Raw genomic sequence first — 24,154 nt, 5'->3', positions numbered from 1 at the left:
GTGACATACTGAAAAAACATACAATCTGCATTCCTTTCTCTCTTTGCTACTTCTGCTTAGTTATTCCAAGTTATAAATCCAATATTGTTAATGCTCACAAAAGAAGTGGAAACATAATGAGTAGGAAAGTCAGCCCAGGAAAAAGAAATTTTTTACTTATTCACAAAAAAATAAATGGTTGAAGCAGAATTGGGATAAGGCTAATACAAATATTGGGTACTAAATACTGTACAATCAATTGACAGTTAGGAGACATTGGCTTTTGGTCATAACATTTTCTGGACTTGTTTGAAGTGGTAATTTAGAAAGTTAAAAATACCCATCTCATGGTTCATAGGAAAAAAAAAAGTGCTTAAAAATTAAGAAATAAAAATCTGTCTTGGCCAGCATGGCTCTGAACATTATTTAGTACCCCATACTTAATGGATTTAAAACCTATTAATATACAATTTCAGGGTTATTAGAAGAAAGGTGGTCATATTACAAATATTTGCTCACCCTCAATTCCAACATGCTCTTAACATAACTTACTTGAATACTTATCTCAACAACTTAACTCCCCAATTCATTTATCCCTCCTCCTATTGGCACTTTAATTAATTAACGTAAAATGTTGGCATTCATGAAAAATGGCACCTGTTTGTTGATGTCAGCCACAGTATCATCCTGTAGGAATTCCGCTGGCACTTCCAATTTTACTAAGAAACGTGCCAGGTAAGCTCTTTTCTTGAGTTCATTGGTCCTCTGAAGAAGCCAATGTAAGACAGGATGAATTACAGGTTTGCTTCCAGTAACTAACCCTTGGCGAAATGCACTCCTATATGAAAACAACAACAAAAAAACCCAATAAATCTTAAACTAAAGAACACTGGCTTGGAACAAACAATTTGCAATATTTTGACATTCCCTCTCCACTTGCCTGATATTCTTAATGCTGTTAAAAGAGAAAACACTCTTGATGCCAGTTTGCTATTTATGATCCCAATTCTGCTACCTTGAAACAAATAAAAATCTTGTAACACATCAAAAGGCTAAAGCCAGCAACAACGACTCTTCCTTTTCTGCGATATTCTTCGGGAATAAAGGCAATGTGGGAAGAGTGTGGGTTTTCTGGGTTATAACCTGGCACAGGAGGGTGCAATCCAGCCTCGGGCAGCTGGTCTGAAAGGGATGGAGAACAGACTGACCCTGCCAGTCATGCGGCACCCTCTCCTGGCTGACTCTGCAATAGCAGCTGCTGCAGCAGGGCCCGAGGGGCAGCCTACACCTGCAGGAGCCTTCTGCTGGCATCCCCTATACCATACTCTATAGGGACAAGGGAGGAGCTGCCTTCAAGGCGTTACACATACCCACTGGGATAGTCGAGGTCCAAAATACACACAACTACTAAATTAAAGGTCGTTACTGTATAAGCTGTAAAAGATGTTTTACTGTGATTTGTAGACAAAAAGATACTTACAAGTCTGATATACTTCCTGGAGGTTTGTATTTAAGGATACCAAGAAGACTCAACATTCTTTTAGCTGTTTGTTCTAGCAGCTCCTCTCTAATGTCAACAGCATGCTAAAGAGTAAAAAAAATAAAAGTTATCCACTGTTTGTCCAAGTCATGTTAATTAACTAGCAACACTGAAAGAATTGACTTTATCCATTTATCACGATACGTCAATGAAGCGAGATGCTCCATACAGAACACCCTTTTTATCACGAAACTTCCATTCTCTTCTAATGGATTGTTCTCCAACATGTGTATTCAAGTAAATTTATTCTAGGTATACATTCTCCCTGTTCATGGGACCTCGTCTATGCAAATGGATTACCTCCACCAAAGAAGTCAGATATCCTAGCACATGTTATCTGCGCCCCAGATGGATGAACGATCCCTTCTGCTCTTATACACACTTCTGGTAACCTCAAAGGAGAGGGATTCAATATCTACTGCAACAGCTAAATCATGAGGTTCAGTTCTTGATCATACCTGTGTATGTGTGCAAGACAGCCTGACTTTTGACTTAAGAACACGACGGTTGTCAGTATGAACCAAGTTAAGATCTGTATCCTGATTCCCAAGGAGAAAACATACAGTCATCAGTCTCTGGGGGACAGGGATCCAGTATCCCTGGCCCAAGAAACATTTCCTGGTTTGCCAAAAACACATAGATGTATAGACAGAAAGGATTCTTGCCAGGCACATTTATTTCCAGGAAGATTCATACAAGCTATTTTGGTAAACCAAACATGCCACAAGATTATACAGAGCCAGACCTAAATAAAAGCAAATTTCTGCGTCAGGCCCATTTAAGATGTTTACAATTACACACATGTGAGCACCTCTGATTGCCTTCCTTACCTTTGGGTCAATCTCCCCCAGAACATCATTGAGCAGCTGCAACAGCTGCATTGACTCCAAGGAGTCAAACGTGATTAAATTGTAGTTCTTCCTGAAGGGCTCCTGATTGAGCTTCTCAACAATGAACTGGATTTGATCACTCATAATCGTGTCCTGGAAAAACCTCTGCAGAAAAGACAGAAGAGATGTCACGAGGCCTCGGCGGGCAGAGGGAGCTGGGGGCTGTCGGGAAGGCGGGTGAAGGCACCACCTCAGCGAGGCCCACCGCAGCCCAGAGACGGTGAGCTGGCACCGGGCTCGGCGGGGCCCAGCCCGGCCGCCCCCCCCTCAGGCCCGGGGGGGGCGGGGAGCGCCCCGCGGCCTACGAAGGAAGGTCCGGCCCCTCACAGGGACTACGGGGGAAGGCGGCCGGGTCCCCACCGCCGGCCGGGCCCGCCCGGGGCCGCCCCCGCTCGACCGGCAGCGCCCTGAGGCGACGGGGCTGCCTCGTCCTTCGCCCCCCGCGCGCGCGCGCCTCCCCGTTACCCTGGTAACGGTTGCCAGGCCAGGGCGACGGCGTCACTTCCGACGCTACCGCCCGCTCCTGCTAATGCACCCGAACGGCTGGAAACGGGCCCGAGCGAGGGGGCGTCCGCACATGCGCAGAGCGGCGGCAGCGGCGGGGCGGGGACGGGGGCGGGGGGTCGGTCTCGGAGAGGCGCGGCCGCCCCGGCGGGACGGGACGGGACGGGCTCGGTTCTCCCGGCGGAGGGCGGATCCTTGCCCTCTCCTCCCTTGTTTCGCTGTCCTCGCAGCCGGCCGCGGCCTGACAGGAGGCAAGGCGGAGCAGCAGGCCGCACCGAGAGGTCGCCGCGGCCTGCCCCGGGCAGCCCTTCCCGCCGCTCTGCTTTGCCAGCCCCGTGGGGCTCTGGGAAGCTCAATCTCTACCCCCCCCCCCCTTCCTGCCCCGAATTGGGCAGGAATTGGGATTTTTATCCCCAGCTCCTGACCTGGGGGTAGCTGGTGGCGGTGCCACAGCAGCAGGCTCTGCCCGCTGCCATGGTGTGAGGCAGCACCATCGCTAGACATGGGTTGGGTTTCGCAGTAGGGCAGGGTCGATGCCGCTTCGCTGTGTGGGAAGCGTGGCTGTGGTCACTGGAGGTGATGCTGGGGCCTACGCGCCATAGGCCATGTCTCTCGTGGGGCTTCTTCACAGCACAAGTGCTCTTGATGCAAGGAACGGCAGAAATAGTTTTGAGATTCACCCTTTAAAGTATATACTTAGCTTTGCGGTTTCTTAAGAGCGAGGCTGTTGTCGCATGTGTAGGAGATGTACAAACAGATTGATGCAGTTACCCAATTAAGATTTCTGGCAGTCTTTGACAGCATAAAGAGGTGTCAAGCGTGGCTGATGTACATATCAGGTGAATAGTTACTTCATTTCTTTGAAATGGAAAAATGTGGAACAGGAATGCCGGTCCCGTGCCTAGGCTTCGTGAGGGGCAAATGGCAGATTTACGTCGCTCAGGGTTGAACATAAGTTGTCAGTGTGCCTCAAACTAGTGATAAATATGTAGTGCTAGCTAGCTACACTAAATCTGAAACAGGGATGGGAGCTTCAAAAACACCAATCAATCAAAAATAGACTATTAAAGTGAAAGTTGTTCATGAAACGGGTATCTCTTGATCTGCAAGTCTTTTGTTGCACATCCTTCAAACCCCATGCTTGGACCTTAAATAGGTGGATTTTGGAGCCTCTGCTATTGCAATTAGCTTCTTGGATAGTCTTAGAATCCCATGTGAGTCCACAGATGATGGATTAAAATATGCAGTGAGTCATATTAAATTGGTGCCAATTGAAATGCACAGGTTGTAAATCACTGCAGAATTTGACTCAGTAAATAGCAATCATAAATGTAATACTTTGCAATTCTAAGCACTGCGTCTATCTTAGGTTATTTCCTTTTTTCTTTCTGAGGAACAGAAAACACTTCATAAAATACTGATTTACTGGTCTTTGCGGGAAGCCTGGAAAGTGACACTCCATTGGTGTCCCAGCTTTTAACTGGCTAAACTAAGTTATAGGGGGGGATGGATGAGTTGCTTCTGATTGTGCGTGAAAGCTGTGGTAGAGCCAGGAACATAATCCAAGTCTCCTGACTCCTGGGTTTGAACTTTAAAACCAGATCATGTTTCCTTTGTGCTTTCAGTCTGTATACTGACCTTTAGGAATCGTATTTACCTACAAGTTCCCAGAAGAGATCTACTTTCCCTTGACATGCTTTCCTGGTATCAATTACACTTTTCTTCTGATGAATATTTTGAGCATATAGAATACACGGAGAGAGCATATGAAAATGGAATTTCCTGTGCAGGCACTGGGGGCCAGGTCTGCTCCCTGTAGACTGCATTAATAGGTAATAGGAAGTGGTGGATGTGGATCCACCACTTAATGCTAAAGAAACACTGTTTCCGTAAATACTTATACACATCCTTCCTTCAGACCTCACTGCAGAGGAGGGAGTGATGGTGCCCACAGTGCTGAGGATGGAGAGGGATCTGTGCTGGGCACAGTGGGAGGGTGCTGCTCTGAGATTCTCCTTTACATCAGACTATTTCAGTCTCAACACCTTCCAAGAAGCAAAGGACTGTTCCCCTCTTCTCATGTCTCTGTAACGTTAAAGAGGGAATAGATAAAGAAGAAGAAGGATGTCTGAAAACTTTAGAAAATGCCAAGGTAAGAAAAAAAGATGGTAAGATTGTTACACCCTGTCGTGGTGAAAAGCCATGAAGTCTGATCGTTCTGGCCCTTGGGGAAGGAGACCTCCATGACCAGATGTCATTAGAACTGGATTGGCTGAGCTCTGGCTTGCTGACCTGTTTGAAAGCTCAAGTGATTGAAGGCAGGAGCAAAATCATACATTGGAGCCCAATTCTATGGGACTTCCCAACTTGGGGAAAGCATGGGGGATCCTGTGTCATCCTTAAAGTTGTATGTTTTCATGATCCTTTCTTCCAGCGGTTTTGTGCTATTCATACGTGCAGCCCAAAGTAGCCATACTGCTACCCCAGGCTGCCCGCCTGCTGCTTGATATTTACAGTCTGTAGTGGTGTCTGAATTTTCAAACTTAGTGCTTAAGAAAAATGAGGGCTTAGCTCAGTGTCTTGACCTCTGTATCACAACAGAATCTTCAGAGACATAAAAGAGATGATAGCTTTCAGTGCAGCCTTGGGTAAATATTACAGGAAGCAGCTGAGACATTTCTTTGATGCTTAACTTGTCTTAAATTATCATAGTTGGGGTATTGTGGTACCTGGATCAAATCTCACAGAATCAAAGGCCAGTGTTCATATGTATTTGTTGTATAATTCTGGGGGCATTTTCCAAATTCCCAAGTTAGTTTGTGTGGAGAGTGATACAGGGTTTCAAGCAAAGTTTCCTAATGACATGAGTGTTATTGTACCAGTTTGGCCATATAGTTCCATCCAGTTGTCTGGATAGGGCTTATGTTTTATATTGCTTGGGAAAGGCTTATGGAAGCTGTTTATTGAAAAGGCATCATGCAGAGGCAATGTGTGGAAGAGAATGGAGCCTACAAATAAACTATCCAGAGCTCTTTAGATCTGCAGGCATGGCTTCATTACTCCCTCCTGACTTTCTCCTCCCTTTATAGCTACTGCTGTATGGATGACTGCCTTGCAAAACTGTGAGAGAGCTCAACCATAGAGACCAGCAAATCAGAGTGGAAAGAAACCTGAGCAAATCAAAATCAGGCTCCACGGGCAAAGAGAGATCACCTTATATGGGAACATCATGGGCAAGAAGATGAATACGTCCGGCCGAGCTGCTGAGGTCAGATCCCAAACAGATGGAAGACGTTAATGTGAAAACGAGAGCATTTAGGAAGAGAAGACAATACTTACTTCTGCTTCACTTATGCAGTCTGAGCCCTCCTGTTTGTCTTTTTTATTGTAAATATTGTGTTATGTGTATGTACACATAGGTCTGACAGTGTTATATTAAAAATCAATTTCTTTGTGGCTATTCTAGCACCTAAATGCATCCCAGGTCTGTTTCTGGCTCCCACTTGCAGCTTTTTCAGTTGTTATTATGTAGCAGGATTTTGCTTGCTGAAGTGTCACTAATACCAACCATAGCAGTATGGGCCATGGTCAGCAAAAGCCTAAGGAGTGATCACTGATGTCTCAAAAAATTAAGCCTGTTTGTGCAGAATGTAACTTGTTCCTGTGTGCCAAAGCATTTAAGACAATACCAACAGCCAAGAAGCCTGTCCGGTTCTGAATGTTTTGTCATGACTACAGCCATAGGTAGCATCCTAGGTGATTTTAAATACTGAAGGATTGGAAGAAAAACATTAGATCTGTGTTTGTAGGGTTTGTATATTTTGTGCCTCTATGTGGGTCTTCTGTTGCAAGAGAGAGGACCCTGGTCCTTTCAATCTGGGTCTAATGGATTCTGATCCAAACTTCTTGTCTTTCAGACTGAGCCTGAGATTTACAGGTCCCACCTCGACAGCTCTGCATCTTTACATCTCCACCTCCTGTGTTTACAGTGTCAGATGGTGGCCTCATACCTGCTCCTTGGCCCCCTTGGACCAGATGCAAATAGTTGGCTTGCAGCACACTGACCAGCTCTGGCTCATGCATGATTCTGGGGAGTAGGAGAAGCTGCAGCCAAAGTATGTGCCATGTATTGGTTCTGCTGAGAGGAGTAGTGGCTTTATCACTCCCTTTTAATCCCATGACCAATACAATACGGATACATGACCAGTTGGATACAAAACCAATCTAAGACCACATAGGATGGTGTCCCATGCAATGTGAGATAAGCTGGAGATCTCCGTGGTCACTGATGACCCAAAATCTTGCTTTACCATTGCTCTGTGCTTTGCATGGCTATTGCAACTCCTCCAAAGTGGGTGTTGCATGCATCTGCCCAGTCCAGAAATGCATTATACCTTCTTTGCAGTGGTGCAAAGTGTTGGGTGGTGGAGAGTCAGGCCCAGAGAAGGTCAGCGTGACACTGGCTTCCATCCATTTAGCCCCATCTCTACAGTTGTCCCAGTGTTACTTCAGACTGGCAGAGACGAGTAGTACTGAGGAGAGATGGTGTCATCAACAGAAGGTGACAGGAACAGTGCTGAGCAATCAGTTCTGCAACTCCAGGGTGAAATTTGGTGCTTTTTCTGGGAACAAACCAAAGGACATGGCTCTTCAGGCAGTTCTTGATTCCATCAACTGCCGTTCTTTAAAAGGCCTGTGGTACCATTCTCATACAGGTTTCTGACTGTGCCTTTAAGTGGGGTGGCCTGAGAAAGATGCAGGGGTGGAAGAAGACAGCACCAGGCAGCTGCAGTTTTCAAAAGCCAGTAAGTCACAGGAAGTGCTAGCAATGGGTGTACATGGCTGGCTGGAGTGCCTGACTCAGTGCGACTCTCCGAAATACATACACATTTAGAGTGTTACTTGTGGATGTGTGAAATGTTTCCTTTACACAACTGTTGCTCTGTCTGTTTGGTAAGTGCATGGTGATGGAATGCTGTGTTATATGTGAGCAAATGCTTCTTGTATTGGGGGTTGTCTGGTTACAACTTGGCTTTCAGCACTTTGAGTTTTGTGGCAGCAAAAAAGATCATTGATCTGGTGTTAGACCATTCTTGGAAGATGGATGTGGTAGTGGGAATTTTGTGGTGGGAGTGTGGCATAGGATGTTACCTAACAAGGTGGGGTTGCTTGGACAGAGTTAACTAAGCTTCCTCTAAAAAACACTTGCAGTTTTATTTGTTACCATGCCGTCTGTTTTTGTTTCTTGTCTGAAAAATCCAAAATAACTCCACCGAATAATCACAGATTTACACCAGTGTTTCTGAGATTCGAGTCTGCTCTGTAGAGTCTCCTATTCAGGGTCAGATGAAATGGCAAGTCACCCCTTGCAGCAGATTTCAAGAACAATAAGATGTTTTAGGAATATGCAATAACTGATTGCCTCTAAAGGGCAGATTTTCCTCTTTGCTGCCAAACTAGGGCTGTTCTCAGTGATAAGCGTTTGCTGAACAAAGTCTGCCGAAGTTCATAAAGTTGGTTTCATTCTCATGGGAGGGCAGCAAGCCAGGACATTGAGTGCACTGATCCCAATCTCATAAAAAACCAAGTCTGCAGGAAATTCAAGTTGCCTTACTAAGGTACTATACCCACCTACTGCTGCTCAGAGCTGAGTTCCCACTGCCAGTTTTCAATAACATGGTTATCCCAAAGTACTGTTCTCCAGAAGGAAAAGGCTGAAATGCTATTATAATAGATGGTATAAATAAAGGAACATTGGTCAGTTGCTTTGTATTTCTGTTCTTCACATACTATTTTACCCCCCTCTAGACAGTCTGTTGTTAAATGGAAGTGGTGCTAGCTCTTGTGGCTTGTTTTTCAAAGCAAACCTTTTATATCACTTTTATGTAGTGTGGAAAGTATCTTCTGAACATACCATAGCTTTTCAAAGTTGACAGTGCTTTTTTGAGTTAGATGAGCTAGATGACTTTCCTGTCAGCTTAAAAACAGAGGTGGTGTTCCTCCTTTTATTAACACGTTCAAGTCATGAGAAAGTGGAAACATTAAGCAAAGGTTTTTGAAGCACTCAGCATGAGGCACAAAAATAGTCACTCTGGAAAGCTCAGGACTAAGTATTTTAAGCTTTCTTAAAAAAATGTAGAGAGGACACTACTGTTTGTGACAGAAAAAGTCAAAGTCTAGGTACACAGCAACACGGCATGGGTGGAAGTTTTTGGATGACATCAAGCCCTGTTGCAGTTAATTGGTGTTTCACAAATGGCATCTGAAGGGCCAGAATGTCACCTCATGTTGTCTATATAATTTAGGATGGGAAATAGAAATTCTCTTCTTGCGTGTATCAATTCATTTCTGACAAAGCCAAAAGTTGCAAAAGTGAAACCACGGCAGACTTTGGTCCAACCGATGCATGTGTCTCACACAAAATGGCTCTCAATTACTTCCAAATGTCCATCTTACTTCTATTTTGTGGTGCATTTTGTCCAAGAATGATACAAAGAAGCTGACCAATTTTATTCTTATGGGCTTATTTGTCCTTTCTGTTTTATCTGGCCAGTTGTATACTGATCGCTTACAGACTCTATCTGGAGACGGATGAAGTTAACAGCTCAGTTTGCACTGCTGTGAAGGAAGTGGCTTACACAAACAACAGGATCTGGGATACAGCAGAATACACTATACTGATGCACGCAAGTCGTCTTCCATTGATATATCTGGTTGCTTTCCTGACATGTCTCTGTCCTACCACTCAATGTGATTACTTTACATTGGAGACAGCAATGTTTAAAGCCACATCTTCCCTTCCTCCCTTAATATAAGGAAAAAAAATTATCCTCTTTTATGAGATTTCTGTGGTCCTATTTGTTACACAATTTTTACATAATCAGTTTAGTATTTTGGTAATAGCAAACCTAAGAACAGATTCACTCCAGTATAGCTGTACTAAACACAGTAGTGTTGTTACCAATTAATGTTAGTGTAACTTTCTAGGTTGTAATGCCAGTTTTAAAAAAAAAAATCAGTGCCTTCTTGCCTCTGGCTGCTCATTCCTGCCCTGATGATGTCCCTGGCTTGTCCTGTTTGAGCCGGATAGAATCTGAATGTCTATCAGGGGGAGGTAGAGCATGAGTAGCCTTGTTGTCCTTCCAGGTGATGTTCTGGAATGACTGAGGTCTGAATCAAATATTTGAAATTTCAGTCAGATTCATATTCTTTCCTCCATGTAGGCAGTAGACTCTTTTTTCGTGATGACCAACACCACTGAGACAGAGAATCAGCTTGAGCAGAGGTGCCCTGAGGTAAATATGTTTTGTGATTTATACTTGGGATGTATCGAATGCATGTTGATGTGAAAGAGTGGACTGTCCTTGAAGCAGTCCAGTACAAGCAAATACTGTTGCTCTTTATGTCTGTATCTCAGCAGATAACATGCAAGATCTAGTTTAATTGCTCCTTTTCTTTCTCAGGGAATCAGCTGGCAGGTGTGACTTTGCCTCACACCAATGACCTTGCAGCCAAATCTATCTGCATCACTTTCAGGAGGTGATGACATTCAGGCCAGTGATTGCTGTCCGCCTTCTCTGGCATTGCTGCTGCTCTGGAGGAAAACCTGAAGGAATGATGGAGCTACAGAATTGCTATCAGCTTCTCTGCTAATATGGTGCTCTCACTATTACTGGTGCTCATTCCTACATGCCCCCTTCCTTCCTTTCTGTAGGTCAAACCTGGTCATCAGCTGCAGCTCTCCTTTTCATTTGCTTGGCCTAGAAGTGGGACCTTGCAGAGTAGTTCCCAAATACATGTTGACTTTCACTGGCAAAAGTACATGGGACTGTTAGTAAACAAAGAATTAAATAGTCCAGTATTAAATTTATTGTGCTTAATAGTATAGGAGAGAGTGTGAAAAATGGGAAAAGACATAAATAATAAACAAAAATGTTATTGTAAGCAAGGAAGGGGCTTTTTTCTAGTTTTGCAGGTAGCTGAGCCTTTATCTCCTATGAGCCAAATACTTAGTAAGGGTTATACCTCCTCTGCATTGTTATTTTCTCTTATTATTCGATATTTTTACATTGAAGCTGAGTAAGACTTTTTACATAGGTGTGCAGAGGGAGATATTTATATTACTCTTTTAATGTAATTTTTTTTCCAGTATCACTTTGCCAAAGCTATCTGCTCTGCAGAACAAGTCCTGTGAAAAAGGGAGTGTAGATATCCACAGTGATGGTACGTAAACAGCATTTTCAGATTGAAATTTTTTTTTTGTGAGTACTATCTTCTGTTGCATTATTGACCAGTGCAGCATGTGCAAGATCCAACTTGGAGAATTGCAGTAAAACAGTACAGAATCCTAAGAGATATCGAAGAACATATTTTCAAAACCACAAAACTGAGTTCTTATCCCTTACTAAAAGGAGAAACAGTGAGAGGGAGCAGAGGAAGGAGAGATGTGAAGAGTACAGACTGGTGTGAATGAGGGCCGATATCATAGTCACTCCCATCGAAGTCCATGGCTGCTTAGCAAGTGGAGTGACTGCAGGATCTGTTTGAAGGGTCTGTAACACCCCTATGATGGTTAGGTAGTTCTCAGAATAAGTCAGGGAACTTGTGTCCTTTATTTGGGACCAGTTGTCCAGAAGGCATCATACTGTTTTCATCAGCTATGTGAGTTCTTTGTAGTGCTGAGACTCCCTGAATTTGGGCTGCTGGCTGGATTATCACTTTCCCTGGTAAAGAGTAAATGCTCACAGAAAATGCTGAATTTCCAGGAGTGCAGAAAGAATTAAGGTTTTCTGCCCACCTTTATATCCTTGTTTAATTTGCTTATGTTGTAGAATTAAACTTCTGACTGAAAGAGTTGTTTCTTGATTTATCCCAAGACTCAGATATGTAACTTCACATAAAACTGTGAAGGAAATTACTTCACCCTTAGCCCAAACAATGACAAGCACTGTTGACCCAAGCAAACGGCTAAGTAAGGATTGATGAGGTGTGTCAGGACCATGGTTTGGATAGTTCTTCCTACAGCTTCCTCCTATAGAAAGCTGCAACAATCTGAAATGTCAAGCTCCCTATCTTACATTTGAAGAGGAATCCACTGACATGTTGACACTGTCTCTAATTAGCAAAACACTCTTGTCTTTGCTGAGTAAGAGCTTGTTTCTCTACAGGAATTCAAACAGGAAGATGTGTGAATTATAATGCAACTGTTAAAACCTGTGAGGTCAGGGCACGGTGCGCTGTGGAATCCATGGCAAAACCCCCTGAGTAAGTGAAAGAGATACCTGCATTTTTTTTATGTCAAAGAAGGATTTACTTTGACAAAGTCATGAAATTTTAGGATAAACCCTTTGCTTAGACACTTAGATCTCATGTATATAAAACAACTATTTCCTTCATAGCCATACTGTTAACACTCATTATAATATCTAAATAACTTACTTCTAACAATCTGTCCTGCTGTATGATCTGCAGTGAAGTCATAGCCTCCAGTTTGTATCATCATGCAGCTGCCATAGAAACAGTTTCAGATGTCACAGGCTCATCTTGAATTCACTAGAGGCATTTGGCTCATTAATTCAAATGTCAAGGAAAAGGCATCAACGTTAAGATAGGTTTAATCGGTGACAGAAATAAAAAGTTTCCTAACTTGGGTCTCTATGGTGTAGAAGTACTTTGTGGGTTCATTTATCACAGTGAGGTTGCTTCCACCTCCAAGAACAGTAGGGGTAGATTGATTGTCTGTACATTGTCTTGCAGGCTAGTGTTTGGGGATCCACCTCAGGCTGAAGAACAGTCTCTCCATCCTCTCTGGGTAGACAATGAAGACCTCAGTGCTGGCAATCTGTAACAGTGAGCCAAAGAAAACTCTAGGAAGAAGACTCCACGGAACAATGCTGCTGTGACCTAGAGAGTAGGATGGAGGGGCCTCATAGCCATCTTTTTTTGTAACCACATGACTGTACGGTGTTCCGAGATGAAAATGTTCTATTTCTATTCTGTATCAGCCAAAGCATGAAAAAATTTTATAGAATATTTGATTTCAACTGAAATGATGGAAATTATACTCTGAGAGCAAATTATAATCAGTTTTAGCTCCTCTCAACCAGCTTTGAAATATATCTGTAAGAAACTAGGTCAATTATCACTTTTATTAACTCATTGCTTTTAAAAGATACAAGTGTGATTCTATGTATATATCCCACCTTTTCCCTAATTCAGGGTTTTCTGCAGAGACTGAGCAGTTTTTCCACTGCCAGGTCCCCTTCAGAGCCCACAATGCCTCCTACAGCTCCTTCTGCTGAGGTTTTTTTCAGCTCTTTGAAGGAATTTCCATTCCCTTCTCCCGTGGACAGAGTTGTGATCTGAAAAAGGGTTTGTCCAACAACAGGAAGGCTGTAATTGTTCATACAGCATCCGGGAAAGATATGCATGAGCTTCCTGAGTTAATGAAATCTTAGGGGTTTTTAATAAAGTTTCAGTGACTGGCAGTCATTTTTAAATGTCACACTGCGTAGGCTCACTGCTGCATATGTTACAGAGGGAATTTTGCTTTTAATTACATCGCACCATTGACACATTCTGTCTTGTTTCCTAACCTTTCTCTGAAGTGCCAGTAGTCAATACCAGGGACCAAAAATAATGGATGAGAGGCTTGATCCAAACCTCTGATGTATAAAGTTCCTTCACAAGTTCCATTGGCAAGGAAAAAATGAGGAATCGCTAAAAAACAAAGCTGAGTGTTTATTTTCTACCAGAATGATACATAAGACCAAGGTCAGAGCCCAGGAAGCGTTGCTATCTGGTTGAGATACTGAGGTAGCAGCAGCAATGTAGGGCTTTGGTTACACCCATGATTGTCTTTATTGTTCAAATTCCTTTGAAAGGTAAGTTTCATGAACTATACAGGAGGCCTCCTTTTCCTTCCTGTTAGTTATGGCAGGAGCTGAACAAAGCCATTGCATGTTGGCAAGAAGATTCCTTTATTTTTGATAGTTCATTTCTGCCTGAGGCCGGGCACAGTTGTCACATTAGCTGGCTGAAGGACAGGTGTTTGCAACACCTTTTTCAGAAGACCTTTGGATCAGATTCCAGACGCTTCCCAATGGATGAATTATGGGCAGTTTCACATTACAGGTTCATTCATTTTTAGTTTTTTAAAAATCAACATTATTAATGTCTTGACTGTTATACACTGAAACTTATCAGTGACTTTTGTGTCCAGGTAGCATCCACAAGTGTTAATCTGGTTTGCAATCACATCTCATTCATTGACTTGGTTTAGAAGACACTCATGAGAAGTCCCCCACGGAAGCTGCATGTCATCCAGCTAATATGCTTCTTTTCATCACAGATCTCTGATGCAGAGGCATTGCTCAAAATACAATGATAGGGAAAATATTCCCTGCTTAGAAGCACTGTCCTTTATGTGGATGATTACTTTGAAGACTGGGTGTCCCCCTTGGAATGGCTGTCTTGATAGAAATTAAAATATTCCTGACTCATTCTTAAAATGGAACAATGCCAATATTCCAGTTCAGCATAGTCCCTATGCTAGGCAAACAATGCTAAAAATTGTACCTTTTACTTTCCTATAGCCCTGGCAAGTCCTGGAGTGTAGCAGAGGCTGGCTTACACAGTCTAGGCCAAGGTTACCCAGCTGGCAACTTGTGGGAAAATTCCTTCTTTCCTGCCAAAGTAGCTTCAGAGAAATCACTCTTTTGAGGAAGGGTCAGACTGGCAGCTGCTTTCCATTGTGTTTGCATTCCACCTACATATTTAGTGACACAAACCACTGTAACACAGAACACTGCAGGGGAGGTCCTCAAGCCGGTATCTGCTAGGAAGGCAGGACAACCTTTGGTGATGTGATTGACACCTGACTTCCAGAGACATTCTCTAGGATTTGAGTGCATGGCTCATTCTTATACTCTTACTAGCTGTGCAGCTCTGGTGTAAATGGCCACCTGTCTGTGGGGACCAGCAATGAAACTGCCACTTCATTGTGCAGAAATCATCAGCTGTCAAATGGTGTAATTTCTCACTGCTATTCTATAGCAGGATTTATATGAGAAGTCTCCTGAGATCCTAACTCAGCTGAATGTAAAGACTCTAGTTAGGCTTGGCCCACACAAACAAGTGCAATAGAGAACAATTTATACCTAAAACTAAGAAAACCACTTATATCTTTCTTGATCCCCTGAGCCACCTAACTCCCTGCATTTCAATCTGTTATTCTTAGCAACATATTCCTCCTACTGACAGCTTTCCAGGTAATAGTAAAGTAGCATAACATTAACTGATGTATTTAAGTAAAAGAAGTTAGTTAATTTGATGTTTCTTTTTAGGCCTGCTGTTCTGAGGAGTTCTGAAGACTTCACTGTGCTAATAAAGAACAACATTCACTTCCCAAAATTTAATTACACCATGTAAGTGCAAACATTCCTCAATGCTTTCTGAAGAGTGAGTAGTTGTGCTCTGAAAAAAAGATTGTATAAATTGGCAGCTTCTTTACTCAGAAAGGCTATGCATTTAGGGCTGTATCTGCCTGAGTGACAAATACCAGGTTTCTATAATTCTTTAGCCCTATTAACCCTTCAGGAACCAAGAGAAATAAGGAGAGCTTGGGAACAGAGCCTTCCAGCATAACTCTATTTCTCTCATGCACTGGACAACAGAATTGTTCATTTAGATAAACTGATTTATGTTAGGGTAAAATCACTAAAATACAGCACAACAGACATGTGATTCAAATTATGAGGTGAAAGTGTTTCATTCACACAGGTAAAATTTTGCTGGTGATAATATCCAAAGAGTAAAGAATTCATCTTGATTCCCAGAGCCCAGTTAGGGATATATAGATCTGGTAGCTACACAACCAAAAGCTTGTATACTTACAAACCGTGCACATTTTAACGCAGGTTCTACTAAGTGTGAAGTCCCTTACCTGTATCTGCTACAGCTTGTTTTTAAATTTAAACAATTGTGTGTGTTCTTCACAGACTAAATATTTCACCAAATTTAAATACTTCCTATACATACAACAATATAACTTCCCCGCTTTGTCCAATTTTCCATCCAGGAGATATCCTTCAGGAAGCAAAAGAGAATTTTTCTGAAGTGGCAATAAAGGTCTGTGATATCACTGTTTTTTTCATGCTCAGTGTTAAATCATTTGCTTGATTCTCTTCCTGCATGTTTTGCTGTCTGGCATATCATGGAATTGTTCTAGGTTTAGAAACTGATTGCGTGAGAAGCAAAGTAACCCCAACTTTCAAGAATTAAATGTGCTTAACATCTCACAGGATGGGACCCATGTTGACAGAGCTGATATTATTTTGTTAGTATTGTAGCATGCAGAACCCCTTTTACAAAGCACAGTGCATTTAAGTAGGTCGTATACAAGCCTGTCACTCGTGGTCATCTTTTTATTCTACTCAAGCAGATCCTAAATCACGTTGCTTGGGGAATCATCCAAAAGTCAGACTGGCACAAATGGAAGCTTACATTCAGAGTCAAAAAGCACTTATTTTTGCCACTACATTTTCCCTCTGTTGTTTAGGGTATTGAGCCAAATGCCCTTAACACAGTATTCAGCCATACCTCTAGAAAGTCAATATTATCAGATGGGTAGAACAGAAGAAGAGACAAAGTGTCGTGCCCAGAGTCATCAACTGAGCACATTTATTGAGTCTCAGCCTGGCATAGTGCATTTGAGATGAAACATTTAGGCTGGGTGCCTACAAATCTTAGGCTGGCACTCAGGCTTTTGGTTTGAGCCTATATGTAGTTTGAAGCAATGAAATGACAGTCACAGTTGATTGGCTACATCCACACTTGTGCTACTAAGATGAAGAAAAATAGACAGAAGACAGGAATGACTGGTAGCTTTTAGCTCATGTAACTAAGTCACTTCCATAGAAGACTGCTTGATTGGCAAATGTTGCTTATGAGTTAGCGTGTCTATAGAGATACGTCCCTGCCAATGGCATCCCTCAAGTCTCCACTGATTTTAACTGCAGTTTAGCACAGGCAGCAACACAGCACTAGTCCCTAAGCTTACTGTGTCTGTTTCTAGGGAGGAATCATTGCCACTGAGATTAACTGGGACTGTAACTTGGACAGCTGATTTTATGTCTGCAGTCCAAAGTATGGTTTCTGCTGCCCTGATGACAAAAAATAAAGCCTGGATTCCACTTCAGTTAAAAAAATGTTATATGAAGCAAGTAGCATGTTTTTTGAGTTGAAGCAAAGATGTGATGAGGTGTGGGGAATGATGACTTGCAATGACAAGACGTTTGATTCTCCTTCTTCACTCTTGTAGTCATGTTCTTAACCTGCAGTTACTGCAGTTGTATGGATGTATCATCACGGTCATCTTCCAAATGAGCATGCTTGTATTGCAGGAGATTTTATTTCTGTGTTGAAAGGCCTAGAAATTTCCGACAAGTATTCTGGGAGCTAACACAGAGAATAGTTTGGGCAGATTCCACCATATGGCAATTGAGGCTTGAAACTACCTAAACTTGTGAGTTTCCCAAGGCAATTAACACAAATAAAATAAAAAAGTGTTTTTCTTCCATCTGGGTAGCCCCACAGTTCACTGAATCAAGATTTATTCAACAACAAATTAGAGCCTTTGGTTCTGTGTGCATATAGCAGATTTATGAGAAGCTTTGACAAAAAAATCTTGATGTGACTCCAGTTCTAAATAGTTACACAAAGCATTTATCAAATACTTATCAGCATGTTTAAAACTAAAGTTGTGCCTCAAATCTAGGTCAAAACTCTTGTGTAACAACACTCTTTTTTTGACTCACAGCATGATTATTGTTACATTAGAGGTTTTCATACATTTGTGATGCTAACATGAGTGCCAGAACTGTCTAGGAGCTGCCAGCATATTCCAAAGCTGCATTGTGCTGGAGCTGTGCAAATGAAGAACAAATAAGTGTTCCCTCTGACCTGGCAACCACAGTCAGGAGGTGAGGGAGATCACAAGGAAAAAGCAAGACAGCGCTGTGAGGCTGAGGCCAGCAACCTTTCCGTTGAATACATTTTTGTAGGCAAAGCAGTTTCCGAGAAGGCTTTTGGAAGAAGACAGTGGAGTAGTTTTGAGGATGTTTAGTGTCAGATTAACAGCTGGGGTCAAAATGCCAAGAACGGGTTTGCCCAAAGTTTGTTATCTTTTAAGCATCAAAATACCAGTCTGTAGCAAGATTATTTTGCTGCAATTTGGCTGAAATCTCTGCTGCAGGAAGTGAGTTTGGTCTGAGAACATAGGCTGCTGGGAGAGTGTGCATGATGTCAGACCACATCCTGGTGGCCTGACTCTGTATCTGTAAATCAAGGGGTTTAATGGCAGAGAAATGTCATTCTGTAATGTCTCCAGAATTTAAAAAGAGGAGCAGAGTAGTTCAGTGCAGCAATTTAAAAAGCAAAGACAGTGAAAGTTGAAGAGCAGTGACTAGATTGAGCATAATACTATTTAAAACAAGCATGGATGTTTTGGCGAAGAACATGCACAAACCCTGCCACACTGTTGAGCTAGTGTATGCCAACTTGTATAAACAGAGCTGCTGATTTCAGTAGAACTACCCAAGTGAGTAAGGGGGGGAGAGCTAGAGATGATCCTACAAGTAATATATTTCAAGAAAACTTTTTTGACATCAGTGACATGTCATAAGAATGTAAAGTATATCAAAGGTCCATCCAGCCCAGTGTCCTAAAGCTAACAAAGATCAATAGCAGGAGAAAATTCTGGAAAAGAGCATAAGAAACAGGGCACATAGAATGCTGCTTCCCCTGCAGTCTAGCTGTCCTAGAAGTCAGGAAAGCTGCTTTGAGCAGCTTATAACCTCTGTCTGCATGGAGCCGTATTGATTTCATCCCAGTTCCAAAGCAATTTTGTGATAGACTTAAATGGAAACAGGCTTTAGCCTTCCAAAATAAAAGAACTACTTGAGGTGCAAGGGAGCAAAGCTTCAGCCAGTGATCAAGAAAGCTCTTAATAGGTCAGGTCTAAGCACAAAGCTGTTACAGAGGCGAAGGCTTCTATGCCATCAAGAGCAGATGTGAAATAACCTCTACCCTGAGGGCTAGAGAAAACTTCTAATCCTGTAAAGAGTTAAGGAACACTTTCAAATAAAACCTAACTGACCTGCAGGCTTCAGAGGCTAAAAGCTGGCCAGTAAAATATGTCTTGGCCACAGACTGTGGAACCGTTCAGCACAGGAAAAAGGGTATTTCATGTCTGTGCAAGCAAGGAGAAAGCAGAACACATTACAATGTGTTTTTCTGAGTGACTCACTGCCTTCAGAGAATACAAATCATATCGCGGTGAATGGGAAGCAAATGATTGCATGATCTAGGGAACTCTGATTAAAGGCACTCTGAAAGTCTGCCAAACTTAGCTTGCAGTAGGATGTGCAGGAGAGAGTAGAATCAAGTAAAAGCTTGCTCTGGGCTGGTTTGTTAGCATCAAGATGGCAAAGAGCAGCAGGGGCTGAGCCCAAAGAAAAAGGGAAGGAGGAAAATGTATTTTTCTTTAGATGTCCCTATCATCTGAATGAGTACCTGGAGATGCTAGAAAGCAGAGGGCTGAGCTGATGGCATTTACACTAGACATATCCTCTTAAACAGTTTATTTTTTTGGTAATTGAACAAGCAATCAACTATAAAACAAATTTTGATTAGCAATGACAGACTGATCTGTGAGTATCTGCCACCCCTGGAACTGAACTTCTTTCCCTTTAGCTAAGCAAATTCCTGTTCAAATTATGTATCTAAATGAAGGAGAACAGGACTTAGAGATCACTCAAGTAAACCAGCCAAGAACAATACAGCACTGTAAGTCCTAACAGTGTGTCTGAGGCAGAAGACATATGGGTGGTGTTATCAGAGGTTGGATATTAGTACCATTGTGTGTTTTAGTATGTCTTTCAGTTTAATGTAATGGGTTTGTCTGTACTGCCAGCTTTTCATTGTCAGATTTAAAAAGATCTCTTTGTACCATGCTCTGTGACTGCTTATTGATCCCTAAGCTGATGTGAGCTGTGCATCAGGAGGGTCATGTTCTTGATAGAATAAGAAACTGGAAATTAGTAAAGGTTCACATTATTCTTGCCACTCTTTACTGATCGAAGAATGGAAAATGGCTGATATCTAGCATGCTGAAGTGTGCTCAGGAGTTCAGAGCTGGTCTTGGATAACATGATATTAAAGCATTCAGAGCATGAGCACTCTTGTCATTGCCAGCTCCTCACATATCCTTGCTGGGTTTTCTATCTGCTTTACCTGTGATTGAACTTCTTTCTGCAGCTTCAGGTTCCAATTCGAATTGAGACAGCAAAACACTCGTTGGACATTAGTTGGATTTTTAATTTGCCTAAATCTCTATATATGTATTAATTTAGTTTAGACTGCCAGGTCAGATGCTGGGCAAAATACTGTTCATCAAGCTGGCCTCAGCACCTTCATTTCAGAAGGCTGAAAGGGCTGGAGGAAAAAGGGAGAAGAAGCTACGCCTCTTTTTGTGTTCTGCAGTCTCATGGCATTATATGCCCCGGGGAAGCTGCACAGATCTTAGTTTACTGTTTTGCAGATATGCAAGGTACTACATGCTACCACATGGGAAGGAGCAGAGAACCCTTTTCAAAGTCTATGGAATACAGTTTGATGTCCTTGTCTTTGACACAGTAAATGCAATTCTCCTTCCTTGTGGAGGGAGAAGAAAGCTTGCTATTTCCTTAGCGCCAGTTCTGCCATATACCCCTCTCCTTTCTCCTGTCCATCATTCTGGGATGGAAATGTCAGATGAGTAGATCTAAACTGAACTGAGTAGCATGGGAGAGCAAAACTGAGGATGAAATGGCAGGGCTGGGAGAGAGGCAGGATTGTTGTTTAAGACTGAGACAGTAACAGGTATCATCCTGACATGATGTTATTGTCATTAACCCCATCTGTCACCACTGTTTCCCTCTCAAGTTGTTTATTCTCCCCTGCAAAGTGTCTGACATGGTCTATGAAATGTTGTGATTGATTGAATTGTGAGGAGACAAAGATACACAGTGAAGAGACAAAAAGAGAAAAGCCATTAAGTTGAATGAATGGTAACAGATCTTGCCTCCCAGTTACTCTTTTCTGCTTTCTTTAAGGGTAGAAAATTTAATGGCATTGAACTCATTTAAAACATTGGGTCCATGATCTCCTGTTTTGGTTTGGTGAGAGACTTGTTTTTTGTGTTAATAAAAACAGTTCTGGAGACACAGTCTCATTAAGAAAGTGGAATCACTACTTGCTTTTTTTTCGTGTGCAAGTTGTGAGTGCCATTGAAATTGCTATTTGTGTAGGTAATGACTCCAGCTGCGGCAAATCACCGTTCTACAAAATTTACAACAGGAAGAAGTATGAGACTGTGCTGAATCCAAGACAGGTAAAGAATGTAAATTGCTGCTCTATGGATACAAAAATGCAGCTGATCCAGGAAGCTTCCATGGAGCTGTGCACAGCATGCACTGCATGAGTGCAGTGGGCTCTACACACAATCTTGGCATGGCAGAGTCACACCAGCTCTTTCACAAAAACCTGCAGGGAACAGTGATCCTTCAAAACAGCAGAAGGATGTCACGAAAGGGTTGTCCATGAAAAGGGCATTGCTCAAAGCCTCTTCCTCTTTTTCAAGACATTAATGGTTATTTCTCTAGGCTGCCTCTACTAATCCCCCAGCATTTTAGACACGTATTTTTAAAGAAGAGTGAAGAGGAGAGTACCTAAAGGCCCCGCACAACCACATTCCTACAGTTAGTTCCATACCATCTCTTCCCCTTCCCTCTGCCCCTGCAGGTCCCCATGTTTTTGCTGTCCTGGACACTGGAAATATGGGCCCTTGCAACACGCAGTTGCAGGGGATTGTTATTGGAACACAGACTGCAGAACCCAAGCCCTGAGGTCAGATCTATGCTGTGTTTGTTCCCAGTTCTCCCAGAACTACTCCAACTGAAAATGCTCATTTCTTGTGCTGCGCAGGTGATGTACGTGTCCTGTGTTGATGAGCCACATCATCAGTGGTTATCGTGGATAAAGAAGCCTCTGAAAACAAGCTCGCAGCATGCTCAAGGCAGCATTTTTGAGGTACAGACAGACACTTAACCTTTGGGATCCTCTCTTCAGAAGACAGAACTGAGGAGTGTCATTCCAAACTGATTTGGGTTTCTGCCACCCCTGCCTCCCCATCTTTCCAGATTAGATTCTGAGGGGCTAAAACTAGATTCCTATTGTCTGCTTCAAGTTAATAGGTCCTGTGACCAGAGGATGTATTTTCTAGAGTCAGCTAAAAATTGCTGCTTTCCTGTGGTGTGTATGTGCCAGCGGGAGCGCGTTGGTGTTGAAGCAACTTGCGAGGTGTCGATTCGATTTTGCTAGGGTGGGCGTTGGCAACACAGAAAGACAATCCTCCTCCAGATCTGCTGATCTATCATCATTATCCCTATTGTGCTGTGTCAAATGAAAAACCCAATGGTGAGGATCACTGTTGTGAATTCTCTCTGCAGTTGGATGAAGCAGCAAATGCTGTTTTCTTTAATTTATGTTGGGAATTGTTGTTGCAGAGCCACCCTGTGAAATTCTGTGATGCTGGCAGCTGCTGCACCAGTGAGTCTGAGAACCATGATAATGAAGAATCCTAGCCAATGCGCACCAGTGAGTCCAACAAGAACCATAATAATGAACAATGTGAGCTGGGACAATCTCTTAGACAAGGGGCCTCTTCCCCAGACTGCCAAAAGTGGTGCTTCTGTGGCAAATGCCAGCCAACACAGAAGTACCATGAGCAGCTCTGCTGCCGAAGGAAAAAAGGGTAGTGCCTCACAACCTCCCATTGGTTTCAGCAGCTGGTGCTGTCCAGTCACACCCTGAAGAAAGCCCTTCTCTACAAAGACCCCTTTCTGGACTCGACGGATGGCAATATCAACGACCAGCTGTGTCCCCTTCTTACAAGCAATGCATTCACTGGCGCTGTGGCTCTTTTGATCTGGAAGACAGAGCCGTCATCCCAAGCTGCTGCAGGTGGAAGATGAGAAATACTTAACCCAAAGCTGTCAACAGCTATACTGATTTTAAGATGGAAGGAGGATGTAGCACAATTTGAGCTCACACTGTGACTCACCTTGGACATTTAATCTTTGTTTTCTTTCACAGACCTTTTAAAAAAAACAGAAGAAAGCGTGTGACCTCCCAAAATCATCTGTAGTACAGCTCAGTTCTTGTATAGTGTCTTTGGAGAGGCACAATTGCCTGCTGCTTAGCACAGAGGAACAAATACCTTGAACTAAAGCGCTTGCTTCTGCCTTTGCTTCTTTCTGTGAGTTGCCCCACATGATTTGGAAATGTAGGCTCTGGGGTGACTTCTTAGGGCTACATTTTAGTGGGAAGTTCCAGGCCTCCTGCCTTTGCACTGATGCATACCAGAATCCCAGCTGAGTCAGGAGATGACCAGCACCCTGAAAATAAGATGGAGCCAAGAGTCATCTCAAAGCATAACCCCTGAAGGAAGGAAGTCCAAAAGAAATATCACTTGAAACCGTGGTCCTGAGCATTTTTCTCCCCCAGCCTCACCACCTTTCTGCAGTCCTGCATCAGAGGCTCTAGGAAGAGGCCACTGAGCATGTAGTTTCATAACTCACCGTTGAAGGCCTCACAGTCCATCCAGATTAAACAGGCTCATTTTAGATTATTTCAGTGATACAGACAAAGCATTTCCTGAAAAGCCCAGCTGTTCTCTTTGTACTACTCCTCTTAGCTTGAACTCAGGAATTACAATGAAAAGTACTTTTACTGTCTTTGTGTAATATTTTTGGGCATTTCATTCATACTCATTGAAATTGTAATGTTGGACTTTGGCTTCCTGTTTGCGCTTAGCTTCGAACAGGCCTTGCCTCTTATACCTCCTCTTACTGAACTTGGCACAGTGCGAGTTGCTTTGTGCTATGATGCATAAGGCCAGAGTACAGCTGAGGAGCAGGAAATTCAGGGTAGATTAATCTGTGCTCCAGCACCTTTTCGGTTCTTTCTTTTAGTTATACTTGGACATGTTCTATTTTTGTAGAAACAAGGTGAGAAGGATTTTAACATGTATATTCTGCACTCCTTTCAACTAAGCTTTGTTCCTCCTGAGCTAACCCATCGGTTTGCCATTTCCATTTCCCACATATATTTTAAGATATATTGCTGGCAGATTATGCCAGCT

The 24,154-nt window shown here is 42.7% G+C and overlaps 2 protein-coding genes across 3 annotated transcripts in view; one reads left to right on the top strand and one right to left on the bottom strand.

Moving 5' to 3' along the window:
- IFT81 (intraflagellar transport 81) overlaps positions 1–2,970 on the bottom strand; it is a 45,151-nt gene extending 42,181 nt beyond the window's left edge. Inside the window, exons 1-4 of one of the 2 annotated variants that reach the window (XM_052795374.1) lie at positions 2,875–2,970; positions 2,350–2,514; positions 1,460–1,563; positions 637–817 (exon numbers count right to left, since the gene is read on the bottom strand). In XM_052795374.1, the coding sequence (XP_052651334.1) occupies positions 637–817; positions 1,460–1,563; positions 2,350–2,493 (429 nt within the window). In that variant the 5' untranslated portion in view covers positions 2,494–2,514; positions 2,875–2,970. The other variant, XM_052795375.1, reaches the window with a different exon arrangement.
- A 103-nt stretch (positions 2,971–3,073) lies between these two features.
- On the top strand, positions 3,074–23,056 carry LOC128146539 (P2X purinoceptor 7-like). The gene is given in 17 exon segments (XM_052797970.1): positions 3,074–5,065; positions 6,003–6,181; positions 6,831–7,718; positions 9,467–9,603; positions 10,141–10,208; positions 11,063–11,095; positions 11,097–11,136; positions 12,081–12,177; positions 15,258–15,338; positions 15,912–16,041; positions 16,988–17,058; positions 20,513–20,719; positions 21,166–21,343; positions 21,937–22,041; positions 22,518–22,564; positions 22,610–22,887; positions 22,890–23,056. Coding segments are annotated over 14 exon segments (1,512 nt in total). The 5' UTR covers positions 3,074–5,065; positions 6,003–6,181; positions 6,831–7,718; positions 9,467–9,593.
- The last annotated feature ends 1,098 nt before the right edge of the window (positions 23,057–24,154 follow it).

The sequence above is a fragment of the Harpia harpyja genome, chromosome 9 (genome assembly GCF_026419915.1).
Source record: "Harpia harpyja isolate bHarHar1 chromosome 9, bHarHar1 primary haplotype, whole genome shotgun sequence".
NCBI lineage: Eukaryota > Metazoa > Chordata > Aves > Accipitriformes > Accipitridae > Harpia > Harpia harpyja.
This window is presented reverse-complemented; position numbering and strand designations above follow the sequence as displayed.